The sequence below is a fragment of the Primulina huaijiensis genome, unplaced genomic scaffold, assembly GCF_012295235.1.
Source record: "Primulina huaijiensis isolate GDHJ02 unplaced genomic scaffold, ASM1229523v2 scaffold41689, whole genome shotgun sequence".
Classification (NCBI taxonomy): domain Eukaryota; kingdom Viridiplantae; phylum Streptophyta; class Magnoliopsida; order Lamiales; family Gesneriaceae; genus Primulina; species Primulina huaijiensis.
Window position 1 is genome coordinate 4,476 of NW_027359951.1, and position 15,479 is coordinate 19,954.

Genomic DNA, 15,479 nt, shown 5'->3' on the forward strand with positions numbered 1-15,479 from the left:
ACTCGATTTTGTGACCGATATTTCGCCTAGATAACGCTCGAACCAGTTAAGCTGACATGAAATATGACTTTTAGATCTTGGAGTTGGTTGTATAACTGTCTTGGCTGCTGGTCATTTGGACCATGGAGCTGTGAGATATGCTCAAAACAAATAGCTGCACCATTAACTTAGTCGTGTTGGAATTTGATTTTCATCAAGGTTGCTCATTTGTACAATATCAACTATTGCTGTGAAATAAGCATTTAGCGCATGTATTAATATTTTGGATTTCTAGATTCTTTATATGCTTAAGCATGGTTAGATGATTGGACATGAACTGCAAAAAGAATACAAGAAGCGGGATCAAGCACTGAACAAAAAGATTTCATACCGAAAGAACTACTACTACAAGAACAGGTAATGGAAGTGATTAATTCACACCACTTTCAAACATAAGAAAGGTTAAAAGGTAATGAGACCATGTGAGCTTTGATTCCTCAATACTTTAAGGTCCAGTTTGGTAAGTATTATTAAGGTTGGCTTGTTTAGTAATCTTTTGTTAGCTTTCGTTTTTTAATTTGACATTGACTATTTGTTAGACAACTTTTACTATTTGAGTTGGAGAATAAATCCATGCATTTAAGAAGGATAATATTTATCTGGCTACACTCAGAAAGATTAATGACCAAAATACCCTTTATTGTGAATTAAAATATTGCAAGTGGGTCTTCTGCCGCCATTTTCCTTATTTCTTCTGAAGAAACAACCGCTGCACAATAGCTAAGAAATTGAAAGTGGTCAACCGTAGATCCTCATCTCTAAAGAAAGATCCGAGTACATCCGAAGCTTACTCGAAGTAAAATTTTAGGAAACATTTTTTAAGCTATGTGTGATTATTGATGTTGCATCTCATGCATAAATTCTTTCACAGCAGATAAATGTGACGAAAACTATCCAGTGATGATAAATTTGTGTTTCTTTTTTCGATTTTGGTTACAAATGTGTTTTACAAACGGAATATGGTTTTGATGTCGTTTGTATGGTCTGTTCTTTTTTACTGTACATGTTTTTTTTATTTGCGTGAATCCTACGAAATTTTGACATTGTAGGAGATATTCGTTGTCAATTTGTCAATTTATCAGAACAACATCTTCATGCTTTATGTTAAAACTTCGGTTCAGAATAACACGGATCTCACCTCGTCTTTCGATCTTCACGGACAAAGAAATTGGAGAGGGTTTTCAATCAGCGGCTCTTCTTTTTCACAAACAGGCAGCTAGGTTCGGGGAGAAGTAAACTGTTATGGGAAATAAATTAAAATAATAGATTAAAGGATATTTTGGTCAGAAATAAGTTTGTCATGATTTTATCACTCTTCTTAAATTCACACCACACATAATATTATATATCTCTCAAATTACATATCTTATCATATCAAACATTTATCAATCAAATTATTAATCATTCGATTATCACATCCTAAAAACCAAGCGAACCAGAAGAAGATACACGGACAACTTAAAAAGTTCAAGTCCTTCTCCCTTCCACCCGACTGAAATGACAAGAGAATTACGTGACATTGTTTATTAATTTCGAACGTGATATCATGTAATTATAATTTATTTTGATTTAATATTTTAAAAATGAGTCGAAAAAATATTTCAAATGCAAATATTTGGACAATAGTGTGTGACTTTTATGATATCACATTATATATTTAAAGATTAATAAAATTTAATTCTAAATAAAATAATTAATTTAAAAATATCGCAGGACATTTCAAAATTTGAAGTTAACGTATTTTTTATTTTTGTATTATTAAATTTAATTTAAAGATTTTAATATATTTGAATGAATTTTTAATTCTTAAAAATGAAATAAATTCGAAATTAAAAATTCTTTTAAAATCTGTTAATCACAGTAGTCCATGAACCGTAACCATTAAGGAAGGTTATATTTATGGATCGAGAGTTTTCGAACCTGAACTGATGGGGTTCTGTACCATGTAACCGAGGATTTCGAACCGTGGTACGTCGAGAGTCTCCCAACTACATACCTATGTATTTTACCAAAACACCCATTAAGGAATCGTATAACAACACTATTGCTCCTGCACTGTCCATTTTTTCGGAGGTGCAGATCCGTCTTTCGACGTAATTTTCTTTCTATATATATGAACCAAATCTAATCGATTTATGAAATCGACTCCTCTTCAAAACCACACAAAATCAAACCCAATTTTTTCTCGAGATTCTACCTAATCGATTCTAAACTTCGATGGATTTTTGATTGTTTTTCCCTGATTGTGGCGAAATTTCGTGTCACCTTCCCGAAGAGTTAATTTTTCTGGCCGTTTCGTTTCGATTGCTCGGCTTAGGGTTTCGAGTATTGGATCTTTTTCGGTGTATTGCGAGATTTGTTGGATTTTTTGATGAGTAGAGACGCGATGGAGGGTGAGGTGGTCGAGTACGAAAGCGATCCGGAGGAGGCGAAGTTGTCGCTGAAGATGAGGAGGAGGGTGGCGAGTGACGACGAAGAGGAGGAAGGGGAGAGCCGCAGGGAGAAGCCGGTTCGAAGGATTGACGATTCCGAAGGGGAATCGGAAGGTGCTGCGGCGGAGTACGAGGATGAGTTGGATGAGGAGGATTATGACGAGGATGAGGATTACGTGGAAGAGGAAATAGAGGAGGCGGGGTACGAAGAAAGGGGCGATAGGAGGGGAGGGGACTGTGTGGTTGCGGCGGATGTGGAGACAGCTGTGGTTAGGGAAGTGGTGGGTGATGTGGACAAGGTGGAGGAGAATGGAGTGAAGGAGGAGGTTACTGAGGTTAATGGTGATAGCAATGTTGATGGTGATGAGCACGATGGAGAGAAGAAGGTGATAGAACCATATGCTGTACCGACCGCCGGGGCATTCTACATGCATGATGACAGGTTTAGAGACAATGCTGGTGGAAGGCACAGGTATGAATGATGTTTGTCGGGGTTTTGATTGATATGTTTAGTGATAGAATGCGTTAAATTGAATTGACACAGGGTTTGACTGTTGATTACGAGTTAAATTTATCACTATTTGGACTGTCTGTGAACTTCTTGTGAGATCCGGTGTTAGACTTCTTATTCTTGTTTTTGTTTGAACTGGATGGACAGTATCATCCTTCCAAGATGTGAAGCTTCTTTATATGACTTGATTGACTCCCAATCTTTTTTTCATGTTACATTGTTCTTCTTGCTAACATGCCTAAATCATAAACTTTTCATTTTTCTATATTTTGGATGATTCAACCCATACGATTTAGTTTTAGTTTCTCCCTGCTTTACAATTATAAAATGTGGGAGAGATGTGGGTAGGTATTATAAATTACTTTTAGTTTTCAAGATTGGGCCTTGAACTGGAAGTGACTCGATAAAAGATGAAGAAAAAGGCTAAATTAGTTTATCTAATTATGATCAGTTGCTATTTTTTATGGTCTGGTTTTTTTACTTGTATCTGACCCTGAATTTTTTTCAAAAAAAATTTGACTTGTTTTATGGGCTATTTTTCCTGTTAATGAAGAAAGTCCTATGAAGAGATTAACTTACTGCTAAATGTAAACATAGCTGTGCTCTGTTCCAAATTCCTAATTAAGTCAGGTCACTGTGCATAAATTTTAGAAGGAAACAATGGTTAGCTTAGTTGTCAAATACCTGATTGCTTTAGTTTTTATCTTTTTTATTTATATATTACATTGCTTCTTTCCTTCTTTATTTTTTGTTTGGATTCAAATTCATCCTCCGAGATGTAGGATACTGTTTCGCAGGTTAAATTGGCATAAGTTTATTTATTATGATGTTTTGTATTTTTTATATCAATCATATACCCACTTGTTAGGCTTGATCTTGGTTTTGGTGTGTGATTTTATTATTCCAATTTAACAATTTGACTGAAAAAATGGTCATGGAGCTTTGAGTGTTAGCACAGTCTGGTTGTGCTTGCATGTAGCTCATTATTATGAATTTACTTTTTTGAAAATTCTTTTTATTTTGGCCTTCTTTGTGCTTAGGCGAATGCTTGGAGGAAGAAAGTTATGGGAATCTAAGGATGAACGAAAATGGGGACATGATAAGTTTGAGGAGTTGACTGTGCAAGAAAGGCGTTATGAAGAGGTTAATGTTTCATCTATGTGCTAGCAGATTTGTCTCTGTGTCTGGATGAAGGTTTTTTCCTTTAATTTTTTTGTTCTTACATGGTGTTTGTTCCAGCGTAGGAGAGGTTCTAGGGGTCGTCATCGAGGTCGTGGCAGAAATAGAGGCATAGACAGTGACAATGCACGAGGAAACAGGTCCAGAGAGTATGCTAATAACAGCAGTCAGACTAATTACCATCTAAACAGTGCTCCTAAGAGTGTCAGAGGGCGAGGACCACGAAGGTATCAGCCATCCTGGAAGAAAAACAGTGATGCATCCGTTGCACTGAGCAAAGAGTGAGTAAACAAATTTTCTTTTGCCTCATTATTTCCTACTTGGTTCTTATTTGTGCTACATTCTTGCATTTAAGGTCCGGGAAACTAGTTGAGAAGCCTTCCTTTGTTAGCTCTGAAAGAGCCAGTGAATCAGCATCAAATTCAGAGTCCAATGTTGTTCTGCCCCAGAAACAAGTGTTTGCTTCCAATTTGAACATTGCTTCTCCTCCATTTTATCCTTCTGGTTCTTCAATAAAGGATAATTCAGTGCCTGATAAAAAGGATGTTCATACTGGTTCAATCAATCACAATGGTCTCCCATCCGTTGCGGATGGGAATTTTTCCGGGCCAAAGTCCTCTTCTATGCTGAGGGGAAAGAGTATAGTGGATTCTATTGGTGTCGATAAGCTTTCCATTGATGATCCACTTTCTACGATGCCCAGGAAGCCTTCTAACAATGTGCAGATGCCGGTGTCTAGTTCCCCATCCATTAACTCTACTCAACCTCAAATGAGGGGTCATGGAAGAGGCATAACTTCGTTCACACAAATGGCAGATCGACCCACTTCGTCTAATAACCAACCCAACAAAGTCTCTCCACCAGGCCAGCTACAAGCTGTTCCGAGGAATTCTGTTCAACCTCGTTCCCAGTCTTCTGTTGGTCAGCGGTTTACACGTGTTCCCAGTGGATCACAAGCTTCTTCTCCACCGAGATCAGTTGGTCTTGCAAATGCCTATGAACCTGAGGAGCAGGAATCTTCTTCAGAATCAAGTAAATCCAAGAGTTCGTTGGTTGCCAAAGGGAAAGGGAACTTGCAAGGCGGTGGAAGAGGCTCCATCCTACATGGTGGAGCTCATGTTATAGGTGCCTCTGGCAATATGGGCAATGCTCAGGGAGATCAAAGCTTTCCATCTTTCTTGCCATGTAAGTTACTTTTTATATGGAGAGAAGTAAAATTGAATGTATTGCACTGTTATTGAAACCAGCCACCCTTCTGATGTGTATGACTGTAGTTCAAGAAACACAAAATACATCTTACAATGATAGTAGAAAATTCAGGCATTAATATTGGAATGGTAGCGATCTCTATTTTATTCTTTGCATATGTGTTTTCTGGTGAATATCTTGAGCAGAATATTAGTCTGCTCTATCTTTGGTCTTCCCCGGTTTTACTTTCGTGATATTAACTTCGCGTCCCTACCAATGAATCTTGTAGTCATGCAATTTGGAGGGCAGCATCCTGGTGGAATGGGAGTTCCTGCTGTTGGCATGGCCTTCCCTGGATATGTCGGTCAACCCCAACTTGGATTAGGGAATTCTGAAATGACTTGGTAAATGTCGCACTAGTGTATTTTTGGTTGATCCGATGTCCAAATTTTTTTAGCCTTTCGGCTTATGTCATCATTTAAGAAGTCAATGCATCATGATTTTGGTTCTGTTATGGTAAACACGTACTTAATTGGCCCCTACCCGTGTGTAATTTCAGGTTACCAGTGTTAGCGGGTCCTGCTGGGGCCCTGGGGGCATCGTATTGCCCTCCATATTTCTCTGTGGATGGATCCTATCATACTCGTCCTTCCGGACAGTCAGCTTCTGTAATGTCTGCTTCAAGGTTAGATAAGATAATATTGCATTGATTCTGGTCTTAGTCACACACACACACACACACACACACACACACACACACAAAAATAACATATATTGATACAATGGCTTAGTTATTTACCTGGGAATTCATGTTTATCCGGTTATCCCTGTGCATGTGTGGGGGCAAAGAAGTTAGTCCGAAACAGAGGTGGTTAGAATTTGCTTTTGATTCAGCACGGGAATTCTGTATTTCAGTTTTTATTTTATTCTTGATTTAGCTCAAGGGCATGATCCTTGGTTCACTTTCTGACTCATTCAGTTTCCTAGTATGTTCATATATTTATTATTTATCATTCTTATCTGTCATAAATCAACTAGGCTGTAGCATATTTTGCTTTATTGTCGGAGTACTTATTCCCTCATTTTCTTCGATGCTTTAACTGTACCTTTGGTGAATGTATGATGTTCTTTATGTGACCAGTTCCGCAGTAACAAATAATTGACCCAAATTAATTTGGTTGCAGCAACGAAAATAATGCAGCAAAAGTCCTTACCGATTTGAAGCCGGAACCAAGGCCTGGTGAGACCTAATGGATGTTTTATTTTCTAGTCTCGTCAGTATTTTCGTTCACTCTTAAGTAATTATAAATTTCTCTGCAGAGCCTGCAAATGATGATTATGTGCATAGGCAAAAAAATCCTCGCAGGTTAGTTGTTATTGTTATACATATCCCTCAATTTCGATCAAGAACAATCCCTTTACTGATCAACCAGTTTTTGATTTGCAGATATACGGAGATGAAATTTGACCAGTGACATAGTTCGATCGATGGAATTTATTTCAATAAGCAGAATGATCTACTGATACTGGCGGTCAATGTCTCTTCCATAGTGTTGCGGTGTTTATTGGTTATGCTTTTGGTGCTGCATTGCATACCTTCTCTTAGGCCCTTTGTTCTCTTGTTCTTGATCCGGAGTGCTTTGGGCTACTGTGCACTTATATAATTTATAGGTATTCATTAATCACCCTCATTGGCATTTCCAAATGGCTAATCTTCTGTTGATGCACCATGTTAGAAGCTCTAATTTGTGTTTTGCTTTCTGTTTCGATACATGAAAAAATTATTGATGCGTTGAATTTATGCCCCTATAAGAACATTTGAGATGTAGGAAATATACGACTGTGTTTGGAATAACAATGACTACGTTTTGGGTTTATCAAAAGGTCTCCCAAACGGCTTCAATAGTATGTAGATTATAGTGGTTTGATTTTGGTCTTGAAATTATGGCAAGCGGCAGGAATATCAACATCTATCATCAGCTCACTAGCTCAACTGTCTTTTCTTCATGTTTCTGTCATGGCTTATATTCCATGGTATTCATTTTTCTCCTTGACAGGTATATTTAAAGAAGATGCCCGATCATACTGCTGAATTTAAAGGAAGATCACGGCAGTGTGACGGGTGGTATTTCATCTCACTTATGTGAGGTAAGATCATCAAAATACCCAAGAATCTTCTGTCGTTCAATATTGCCAAGTGTGCTTGTAATTTGTAAACGACTCTCCTGGATGAAGCAGGTATTGTGCGTTGGTCTATTGGTGAAAATGATTTCAAGAAGATTGTCATGTGGGAATTCCTTCTTCAAAAAGAAAAAAAAGCAATAACAGAAATTGATGTGCAGCCGATGCTTGGTTTGTCTTCGATTTATTTATTCTTCATTTCTGTTCTAGTGAACTTGTCAAGGCGTTGGGATAACTTTGTGTCTGAAGTTTCTTGTTCAAACCAACTCAGTTTCTACTATTTTTGGTTTATATATGAGAATCGTACCTTTAATAATAAGGTTTTTCAGTCGAGGACCAATCTATTATATAGCGCCACTTCCATACAATGATCTTCAAGTTAAAATCGAATAATTCAAGTTAATGTTTTGATAATTATGATGATAATAACAAGTACAAATAAAGAAAAAAAAACACGAAGTAGGGGCAGGACGGACAGTACGTAGAAGTGAAGGTGTGATTGGGACTTTTAAGTTTTTCCTTTTAACATGTACATAAAGTGTAATACATCTAGGTGGATGTTGCCTAAAGGGGTTGTTGAGAGGGCATTTGAGGGTATGGGGAGATTTTTGTCATGTTTCTTTGTGGGTCCTCGTTGGGGTATCCTCTCTGGGTTGTCTCGGAGGGATGCGAGTAATACATCGAAGGAGGGAGGGTGTTATAGTAGCGAGAAATTTCAATTGGACACTATATTCTTTCCTGAGGCACTGGTTACCGAGGAATCTGATGCACCGACGGCGATCCATCAATAACTTGCCCATCTATGTTCTTTCCTGAGGCACCGGTTGCCGAGGATGTCAAACGAAGACGAAGAAGATCTAATCACTAACTAGTATAGATTATACTTCTCATAACAGACATGGAATTTAAGGATTTAATACCATTATTTTTTTAAGAAAGTTGTACATAAAAATTTGGCATATTAATGGAATACATGTTCCTTTAAAAACAAAATAATAATACATCTAAGGTCGCTAAATTTAGTACATTAGATATTTAGATTATCGATGATAACTCCAGTCCACTTTCGATTTGCCAAAGAAAAAAGCTCTGTAGAACGACTTCTTGACCACTGGCCAACTGTTTCTCTTCCAGAAGTTAAAAACCCATTTTCTTAATCATGTTGGTGAATAACTGAAGTACCAACGACGAAAAGTGATTACCAATTGTCAAAAGAAATGAACAGGTAAAATTATTATATAAATTATAGGAGATAACTTCATATGTAATAAACAGGAAACACAAAATAATTTTTAAAGTTCCCACCAACAAAGTGGCTGCTTTAGACTGTTAGACATGACAAGGACATTTATGATTTAACCACATGATCAGATAGTAGAGAGGAATGGAACAAAACATCAATCCTCATAATAAATCAAATTCGAGAGCTTTACAGAGGCAAAAATTTATTGTTGCATGTAATATTTTCTATTACGTTTAATTTACATAATTATCAAATTACAAGTATTTTTCTAATTCAATATATGATAAACCAATAAAAATCACATAACAATTAATATAAGAGAAAATGTCCGATGAGATATTTTTCCCTCCGACGAGAGCTTTAAAGGGAAAATTGACATTTTAAGATGGCGTCTTTTCTACGATTTTGACATTCCGTGACGCTTTGCTATGGCAATATGGAAATCGTTCTCGCGTTATGCTCAGCCTTATCATGAATCCACTCGCACCAACTGTGTTTATTTTTGTATTTATCGTTAAAATGATGAAACATATCAAAATTATACGTTTATTTGAGAGCGTCTTCTCAAATTTCATAAATTTTACGAAAATGATTGATTTGAAAGTATCCAACATTAATATATATAATTATTTTTTTTAAAAAAATAATTAATCGTCGACCGACCTTCAGTTTACACGAGCGAACTTATTCACCCATGCCACCGCATCCTTCCTACTGTCTCCACTTCAATACCATTTAACAACAGTGGGGAGCAATTCCTCCTGTCTCTAGAAGTCGACGGAGTTGCAGTCGGAGCTGGGATAAGTTCTACTGATGGAGTCATGTGAACATGTGGATGGAATTTGTCGGTGGCGTTGGTAGTTAAAACTCAAGATCTTCAGTTCCGAGATCTTCTGTGTAATTTTTTCAAGATTGAGTTTTACTTGTGTGCGTAAACTTTGTTTACTTGCTGAAACTTTATGCGGGGATCACTTGGTAGCTGCTGCTGGGATAGCTTAATTCTATTGCACACCGTTCCGTGAGTTCCGATGAGTTTTGGATTCTAAGAGTTGTTTTTTTTTTTCTATTCTTTTTTTTTCGTTTGTGTTGTCATGTATTGGATTGACAGCTCATTGGTTTGATTATTCAAGAATTGAGTGCTGTTTCTTGTTAGTAGTTCTTGCTGGGCACTTCGATTTCGTATTTGCATAAACTGATGTTGTCTGGTTTAGTTAGCGTCACATTTTCTTGAGGCATTGTTGTTTTTATTTCTTGATTTCTGGAACTTCTGATTTCTTGGACTAGCGCGTTGCGCATTGCTGTTTAATATTTTTTCCACCAGCTGTTGATTCAATGGTGTCTTTGGATGTCTAATTTCACGAAGAAGAGAATGTACAGGGAATGATTTTGGTGATTGTGATTATCGGTTTGTTGTATGCACATTTGGAATTGTAATAGTAGGGTGATCTAGAATTTCTGTGATGGAGGAAGGCAATGTAATTCGTCCATCACCTTTGAGGCCTGGTGGTGGTGTGTTCAAGTCGAGTTCATCAGGGAAGTCAACACCAAGGGGTTCTCCATCTTTCAGGAGATTGAACTCTGGTCGCAGTCCTAGGAGAGAGATTAGGGGTGGCGGCATCGGCTCTCACTGGTTCAGAGCAACCGCATTGTGCTTTGGGTGCTTTTGATCACTCTTTGGGCTTAAGCTGGGTTTTATTTCCAGTCGAAATGGGCTCATGGAGATAATAAGGAAGATCTTTTTAGTGGTGGATATGGGGGTGAGTCGAGTGGCGAGTATTCCGAACCACAACAAAAAAATAGGAGAGATTTGATTGCTGATGTCAATTCTGTGGCAGTTAAGTTGCAGACTGATAAGAATCAGTCTAGTTTGAAGAATATAGATATGGTTCTCTCAAAGAATGGAAGTGACATTTCATTGAAAAAAAGCAATTTTTCAAAGAAAAGAAGCAAGAAATCAGGACGGAGTTCTCGTAGAAAGAGCCTAGGTAAGTTACCGAAGGTGGTTCTGAGAGATATGGAAAGTCAAGATGATGTGGAAGAAGAGGAAGTTCCAATGCAAAATATGACTCATGGGCATCTTGTTGGCCCATTTGGCTCTATAGAGGATAAAGTTTTGGAGTGGAGTCCTGAGAAACGGTCAGGTACCTGTGACAGGAAGGGGGCATTTGCACGTCTGGTTTGGTCTAGGAAGTTTGTTTTGATCTTCCATGAGCTGTCCATGACTGGAGCTCCACTTGCAATGTTAGAGTTGGCTTCGGAGTTTCTGAGCTGTGGAGCCACAATTTCTGTCATAGTTCTGAACAAGAAAGGTGGTTTGATGGAAGAACTTTCTAGAAGAAAAATCAAAGTGCTCCCGGGCAAAACTGATCTAAGCTTCAAAACATCCATGAGAGCAGATCTCATCATTGCAGGGTCTGCTGTTTGTGCATCCTGGATTGGTGAGCATATACAAGAATCAGTTCTGTCCTCAAAGTTTACATTCTCTGACTACTTTCTCTGTATCTGTCAATTATTAATTATGTTATTCAAGGTAATACGTGTATACGCTACGCAAGTGAAAAAATCCAATTTCAAGGCATGTGAACTATTCCTAATTGCTTCTACCTGATTATTCTAATCCACTATCAAATTACGGAAATGTATGGTTGTTTATACCATAATTTGTATGTGTCCTAAGCGTTTGCTTGAGTCCGCGGCTGTAAACAGAAAATCCTTTAAACTCTCCCACATTCTGCTGCGGTGAATGGAAAATTCACTTAACTCTGCCCCTTAGGTTCATGTTTGTTTGAGTCTGCAGCTGTAAACAAAAAATTTGTTAAACTCTCCCACGTTCTGCTGTGGTGAATGGAAAATTCACTTAACTCTGCCCCTTAGGTTCATGTCCACTCCAATATGTCAAGTTGTGTTCCAAATGGTTGGCACTTATGTAGTGGTTGAGGTGCATTTACACCAGAATAATAGATTTCAGCTTCCCAGTAGTGCTAAAAAGTCAGACTTGCAGTGTATACGTAACTAACTACTTGCTGTGATATCATATCTACATTTTGTTGTGCCTGGATTTATCAGAATGAATATAAATGACTGTGATCAACAGCAAAATTAGTGTGTTTTATCAGCAATTGGTTTAATATGACTTTCTTAGATTGTAGCTATAAAGGTTTTCCATCTAAGCTAAAGAATGTGTGGATATATGTTTGACATCCACCGTTTTTATGTTTTAAATCATGCTTTCAGAACAGTATCTCTTACGCACTGTACTGGGTTCTAGTCAAATCATGTGGTGGATCATGGAGAACAGAAGAGAGTACTTCAATCAAACAAAACTTGTCCTCAACCGAGTAAAAAAATTGATATTTCTTTCTGAATTACAGTCCAAACAGTGGCTAGCCTGGTGCAAGGAAGAAAATATCCAATTAAAAACTGAGCCTGCTCTGGTGCCACTGTCGGTAAATGATGAGCTAGCCTTTGCAGCGGGCATCCCCTGCTCTTTAAACACTCCATCTTTCACCCCAGAGAAAATGCTGGAAAAGAGACGATCATTGAGAAGTGCAGTTAGAAAAGAAATGGGACTGACTGATGACGACATGCTTGTTGTTTCTTTGAGCAGTATAAACCCTGGAAAGGGTCAATTCCTACTTCTGGAATCAGCACGATTTTTGGTTGAACAGGGTCAACTGATGAATGATACTGAAATCAAAGATCCAATTGCAATAGATCATGATTATTATGCAAGAGCTCTGCTTCAGAATTGGAAAAATGTAGATGGATCCACCAGCAGATCCGGTACTTTTGATGGATCTTCCTTACATCACAGTACACTCGCGAGGAAATATAAAACATTTCCCAATATTGTCACCGACAAGAATAAGCCTGATACACTGGTGTTTGACCGAGACGCTGGCATGAGAAAACTGTTACTCGAGAGCACTGGAGAGAAGAAACAGAATCTGAAGATTCTCGTAGGTTCAGTTGGATCTAAAAGTAACAAGGCGCTTTATGTCAAAACACTTCTTAAATATCTATCCTTGCATTCAAAGGTGTCAGAGTCTGTATTGTGGACTCCTGCAACCACTCGTGTTGCCTCCCTTTATGCTGCAGCAAATGTTTATGTCATGAACTCTCAGGTATTCTAGTACACATATATCTATTTATGACAAGTATTTCTTGCTCTCATTGTACTTTGCTGCCATGTTCAATAAATTCTTTTTACTTTCTTTTTTGCTTTTAAGCTTCGAGAAAATAACTGATTCTTCTTGTTGTGCATCAACATCAAATTAAGTAATACTGGGCAAAATAAAAATAACTGAAAAATCCAAAACGTATTAGGCAAAATGGGAATGACTGAAAATTCCAAAATTCACATGAATTTAGCATGGCTGATTTTTGGTCCACCCTGTGGCCAGAAACAACTAAGAATGTTCCCCTATAAACAATATTTATAGGCTAGAGAAGATTCGGATTACCTCACACTTTAGTTCTTGACTGTCACATTGCATGAGTACTTCTGAAATTAATATTTCTCACATTTATGACAGCTTGTATGCTTTTTCAGAGGTGACTAAATGATTGAGTGTTGACCGTACATTTATTTACTTTATCACATTTCATGTATCTTCATGCTCATTTAATTAATTGCATTGAAATAGGTGACATTTTTTTTACCTGATCGGGTTAGTATTTATACAATTCTAGATCATTCTTGATTTACTTCTGTGCAGGGGCTTGGAGAGACATTTGGAAGAGTAACAATTGAAGCTATGGCATTTGGACTACCTGTATGGCACTTTATCTTCTTATTTTATTGTATTCTCTATATGCAATTGTCATTATTTTTTGGGGCAACTTAAAATTTTGACCATGGGCATTACACTGCAGATGCCTATTTTCCAAAAAAAATAGTTGACCAGGGCTAGTTGTCTGAATTTCCCTTATTTTTTTGTCATGTTTGAGCATCACCTTGGAACATATATAGACCTCACCTACGTATTCAGGTTACACAATGGTCCATAATTTACTCTTTTGGTGATGCTGCTTTCAAAGCTTCTTCACAAGTCAATGCCATACTGAGATCTATCTACTATTGTTTACTTCGGAGTCACACTGGTCACAATTTCGTGGAAATGTTGCATTTTCTTGCATCCTTGTACATATACTTCTTTTGTGTTGTGTGATTCTTGAAACTATAATGGAGATGCCTATTGGATTCAATAAAGCTCTATGAATCTAATCGATAATAAGTAATCGCCAACTTAGATTTTGCAATCATGTGGCTGGCTACCTACAACTCATCTTTTCAAAATGTTGGATCATGTTAACTGTACGTTACAATTTTTTGTCTCAACTCGCGTGGATAATTGTAACTGCAATAATAGATGGATACATGGTCTGAGAAGTCATGCAGTTTCTTTCTTGTAGCTCTATGGAGTTATAAAAACTCGTGCTTTGTAATTTAACGCCCTCAACGCACTCTTTCTGGAAATGGGTTTGGGGAACTGATTCTGGTGGCACGAAAGAGATTGTCGAGCACAACGTAACCGGTCTTCTCCATCGCTTGGGACGTCCAGGGGCGCAAATTCTTGCAAGAAATCTTGATTTTCTTCTTCAAAATCCCTCAGCAAGACAAGACATGGGAACGAAAGGTAGAGAAAAGGTAGAGAAAAGGTACTTGAAGAAGCACATGTACCAAAAATTTGGTGAGGTCTTGTACTCGTGCAAGAGAATAAAATAGCCTTCGCCACAGGTCTACCCACAGTTCATTCTTTTGTTGGTCGAACATTTTCAAAATTCTTTAGCCGGGGAAGTTTCTTTACACGTAGTAGTAAGATATCTTGCGTTGGTTCTTGATTGCCATAATAGGTAAATGATACTTGTGTATTGAATTATTTTATATTTATCTTAATAAAACTTCATTTATCAATATAAAACAGTGGAACAAAGGTATTGGACTTAATGGACACACTTTCGAATATAATCCTACAATCCTAGACAACATCCTGATTGAACATGGCCCAAAAATGTTGGGTCGATAAATCAGAGGATATTATTATTGATTTTGTGTTTCAGTAATATCAATTAATTTGAGAGTGCAATCTTATTCTTTTAGTGGAGTAGAATAAGATTAATAAATTATTTTGATTAATCATGAGTTGATTGGATCAAATTAATTTATTGGAGCTTAATTTAATTGAATCCGACCAGGTCCCTTTGGTGGCTCTAATATAAACTCGGATAAATTATATGAGTTATAATTTATGGTATATGTGGGATAAATTTATCTGGACTATTATATTTCATGGAAGATTGAGATATCAAATCTTCTAGATATGATATAATATATTATGTCCATTTAAATTTATATTTTAAAAGATATCATCATTATCTTTTACGTTACAAGATATCACAAATATATTATATATATATGTGATATTGTAACAAGTGACCACACACAATCCTACGTTTAGAGTTTGAGAGAACACCGGAGAAGACTTGGAGGTTTGAAGCGTAGATCCAGTGCAGAGGAAGATCGTAAACACGCTTCAAGGGTAATCTCTAATTTCCTGTGTGTTGTAATTAATTAATTCGTGTTAAATACGTAGAACAATCGATCCTGTGAAAGAAGAGATGATTGAAATCACAAGAAATTAATTTTTGTGATCCGATTTTCTCGATCTTGGCTAACATATGGTATCAGAGCCACGGGTTTTGA

General features: G+C 37.2%; 1 protein-coding gene and 1 pseudogene across 1 annotated transcript; both read left to right on the forward strand.

Moving 5' to 3' along the window:
• The first annotated feature begins 2,160 nt into the window (after nucleotides 1–2,160).
• LOC140969457 (protein MLN51 homolog) lies at nucleotides 2,161–7,863 on the forward strand. The gene is made up of 11 exons (XM_073430816.1): nucleotides 2,161–2,943; nucleotides 4,023–4,125; nucleotides 4,222–4,442; nucleotides 4,517–5,346; nucleotides 5,639–5,753; nucleotides 5,909–6,034; nucleotides 6,534–6,589; nucleotides 6,670–6,715; nucleotides 6,797–7,020; nucleotides 7,407–7,497; nucleotides 7,588–7,863. The coding sequence occupies exons 1-9, from the start codon at nucleotides 2,411–2,413 to the stop codon at nucleotides 6,822–6,824; spliced, it is 2,058 nt and encodes a 685-aa protein (XP_073286917.1). The 5' UTR covers nucleotides 2,161–2,410; the 3' UTR covers nucleotides 6,825–7,020; nucleotides 7,407–7,497; nucleotides 7,588–7,863.
• Nucleotides 7,864–9,445: 1,582 nt separating this feature from the next.
• Nucleotides 9,446–14,689, forward strand: LOC140969458 (uncharacterized; annotated as a pseudogene).
• The last annotated feature ends 790 nt before the right edge of the window (nucleotides 14,690–15,479 follow it).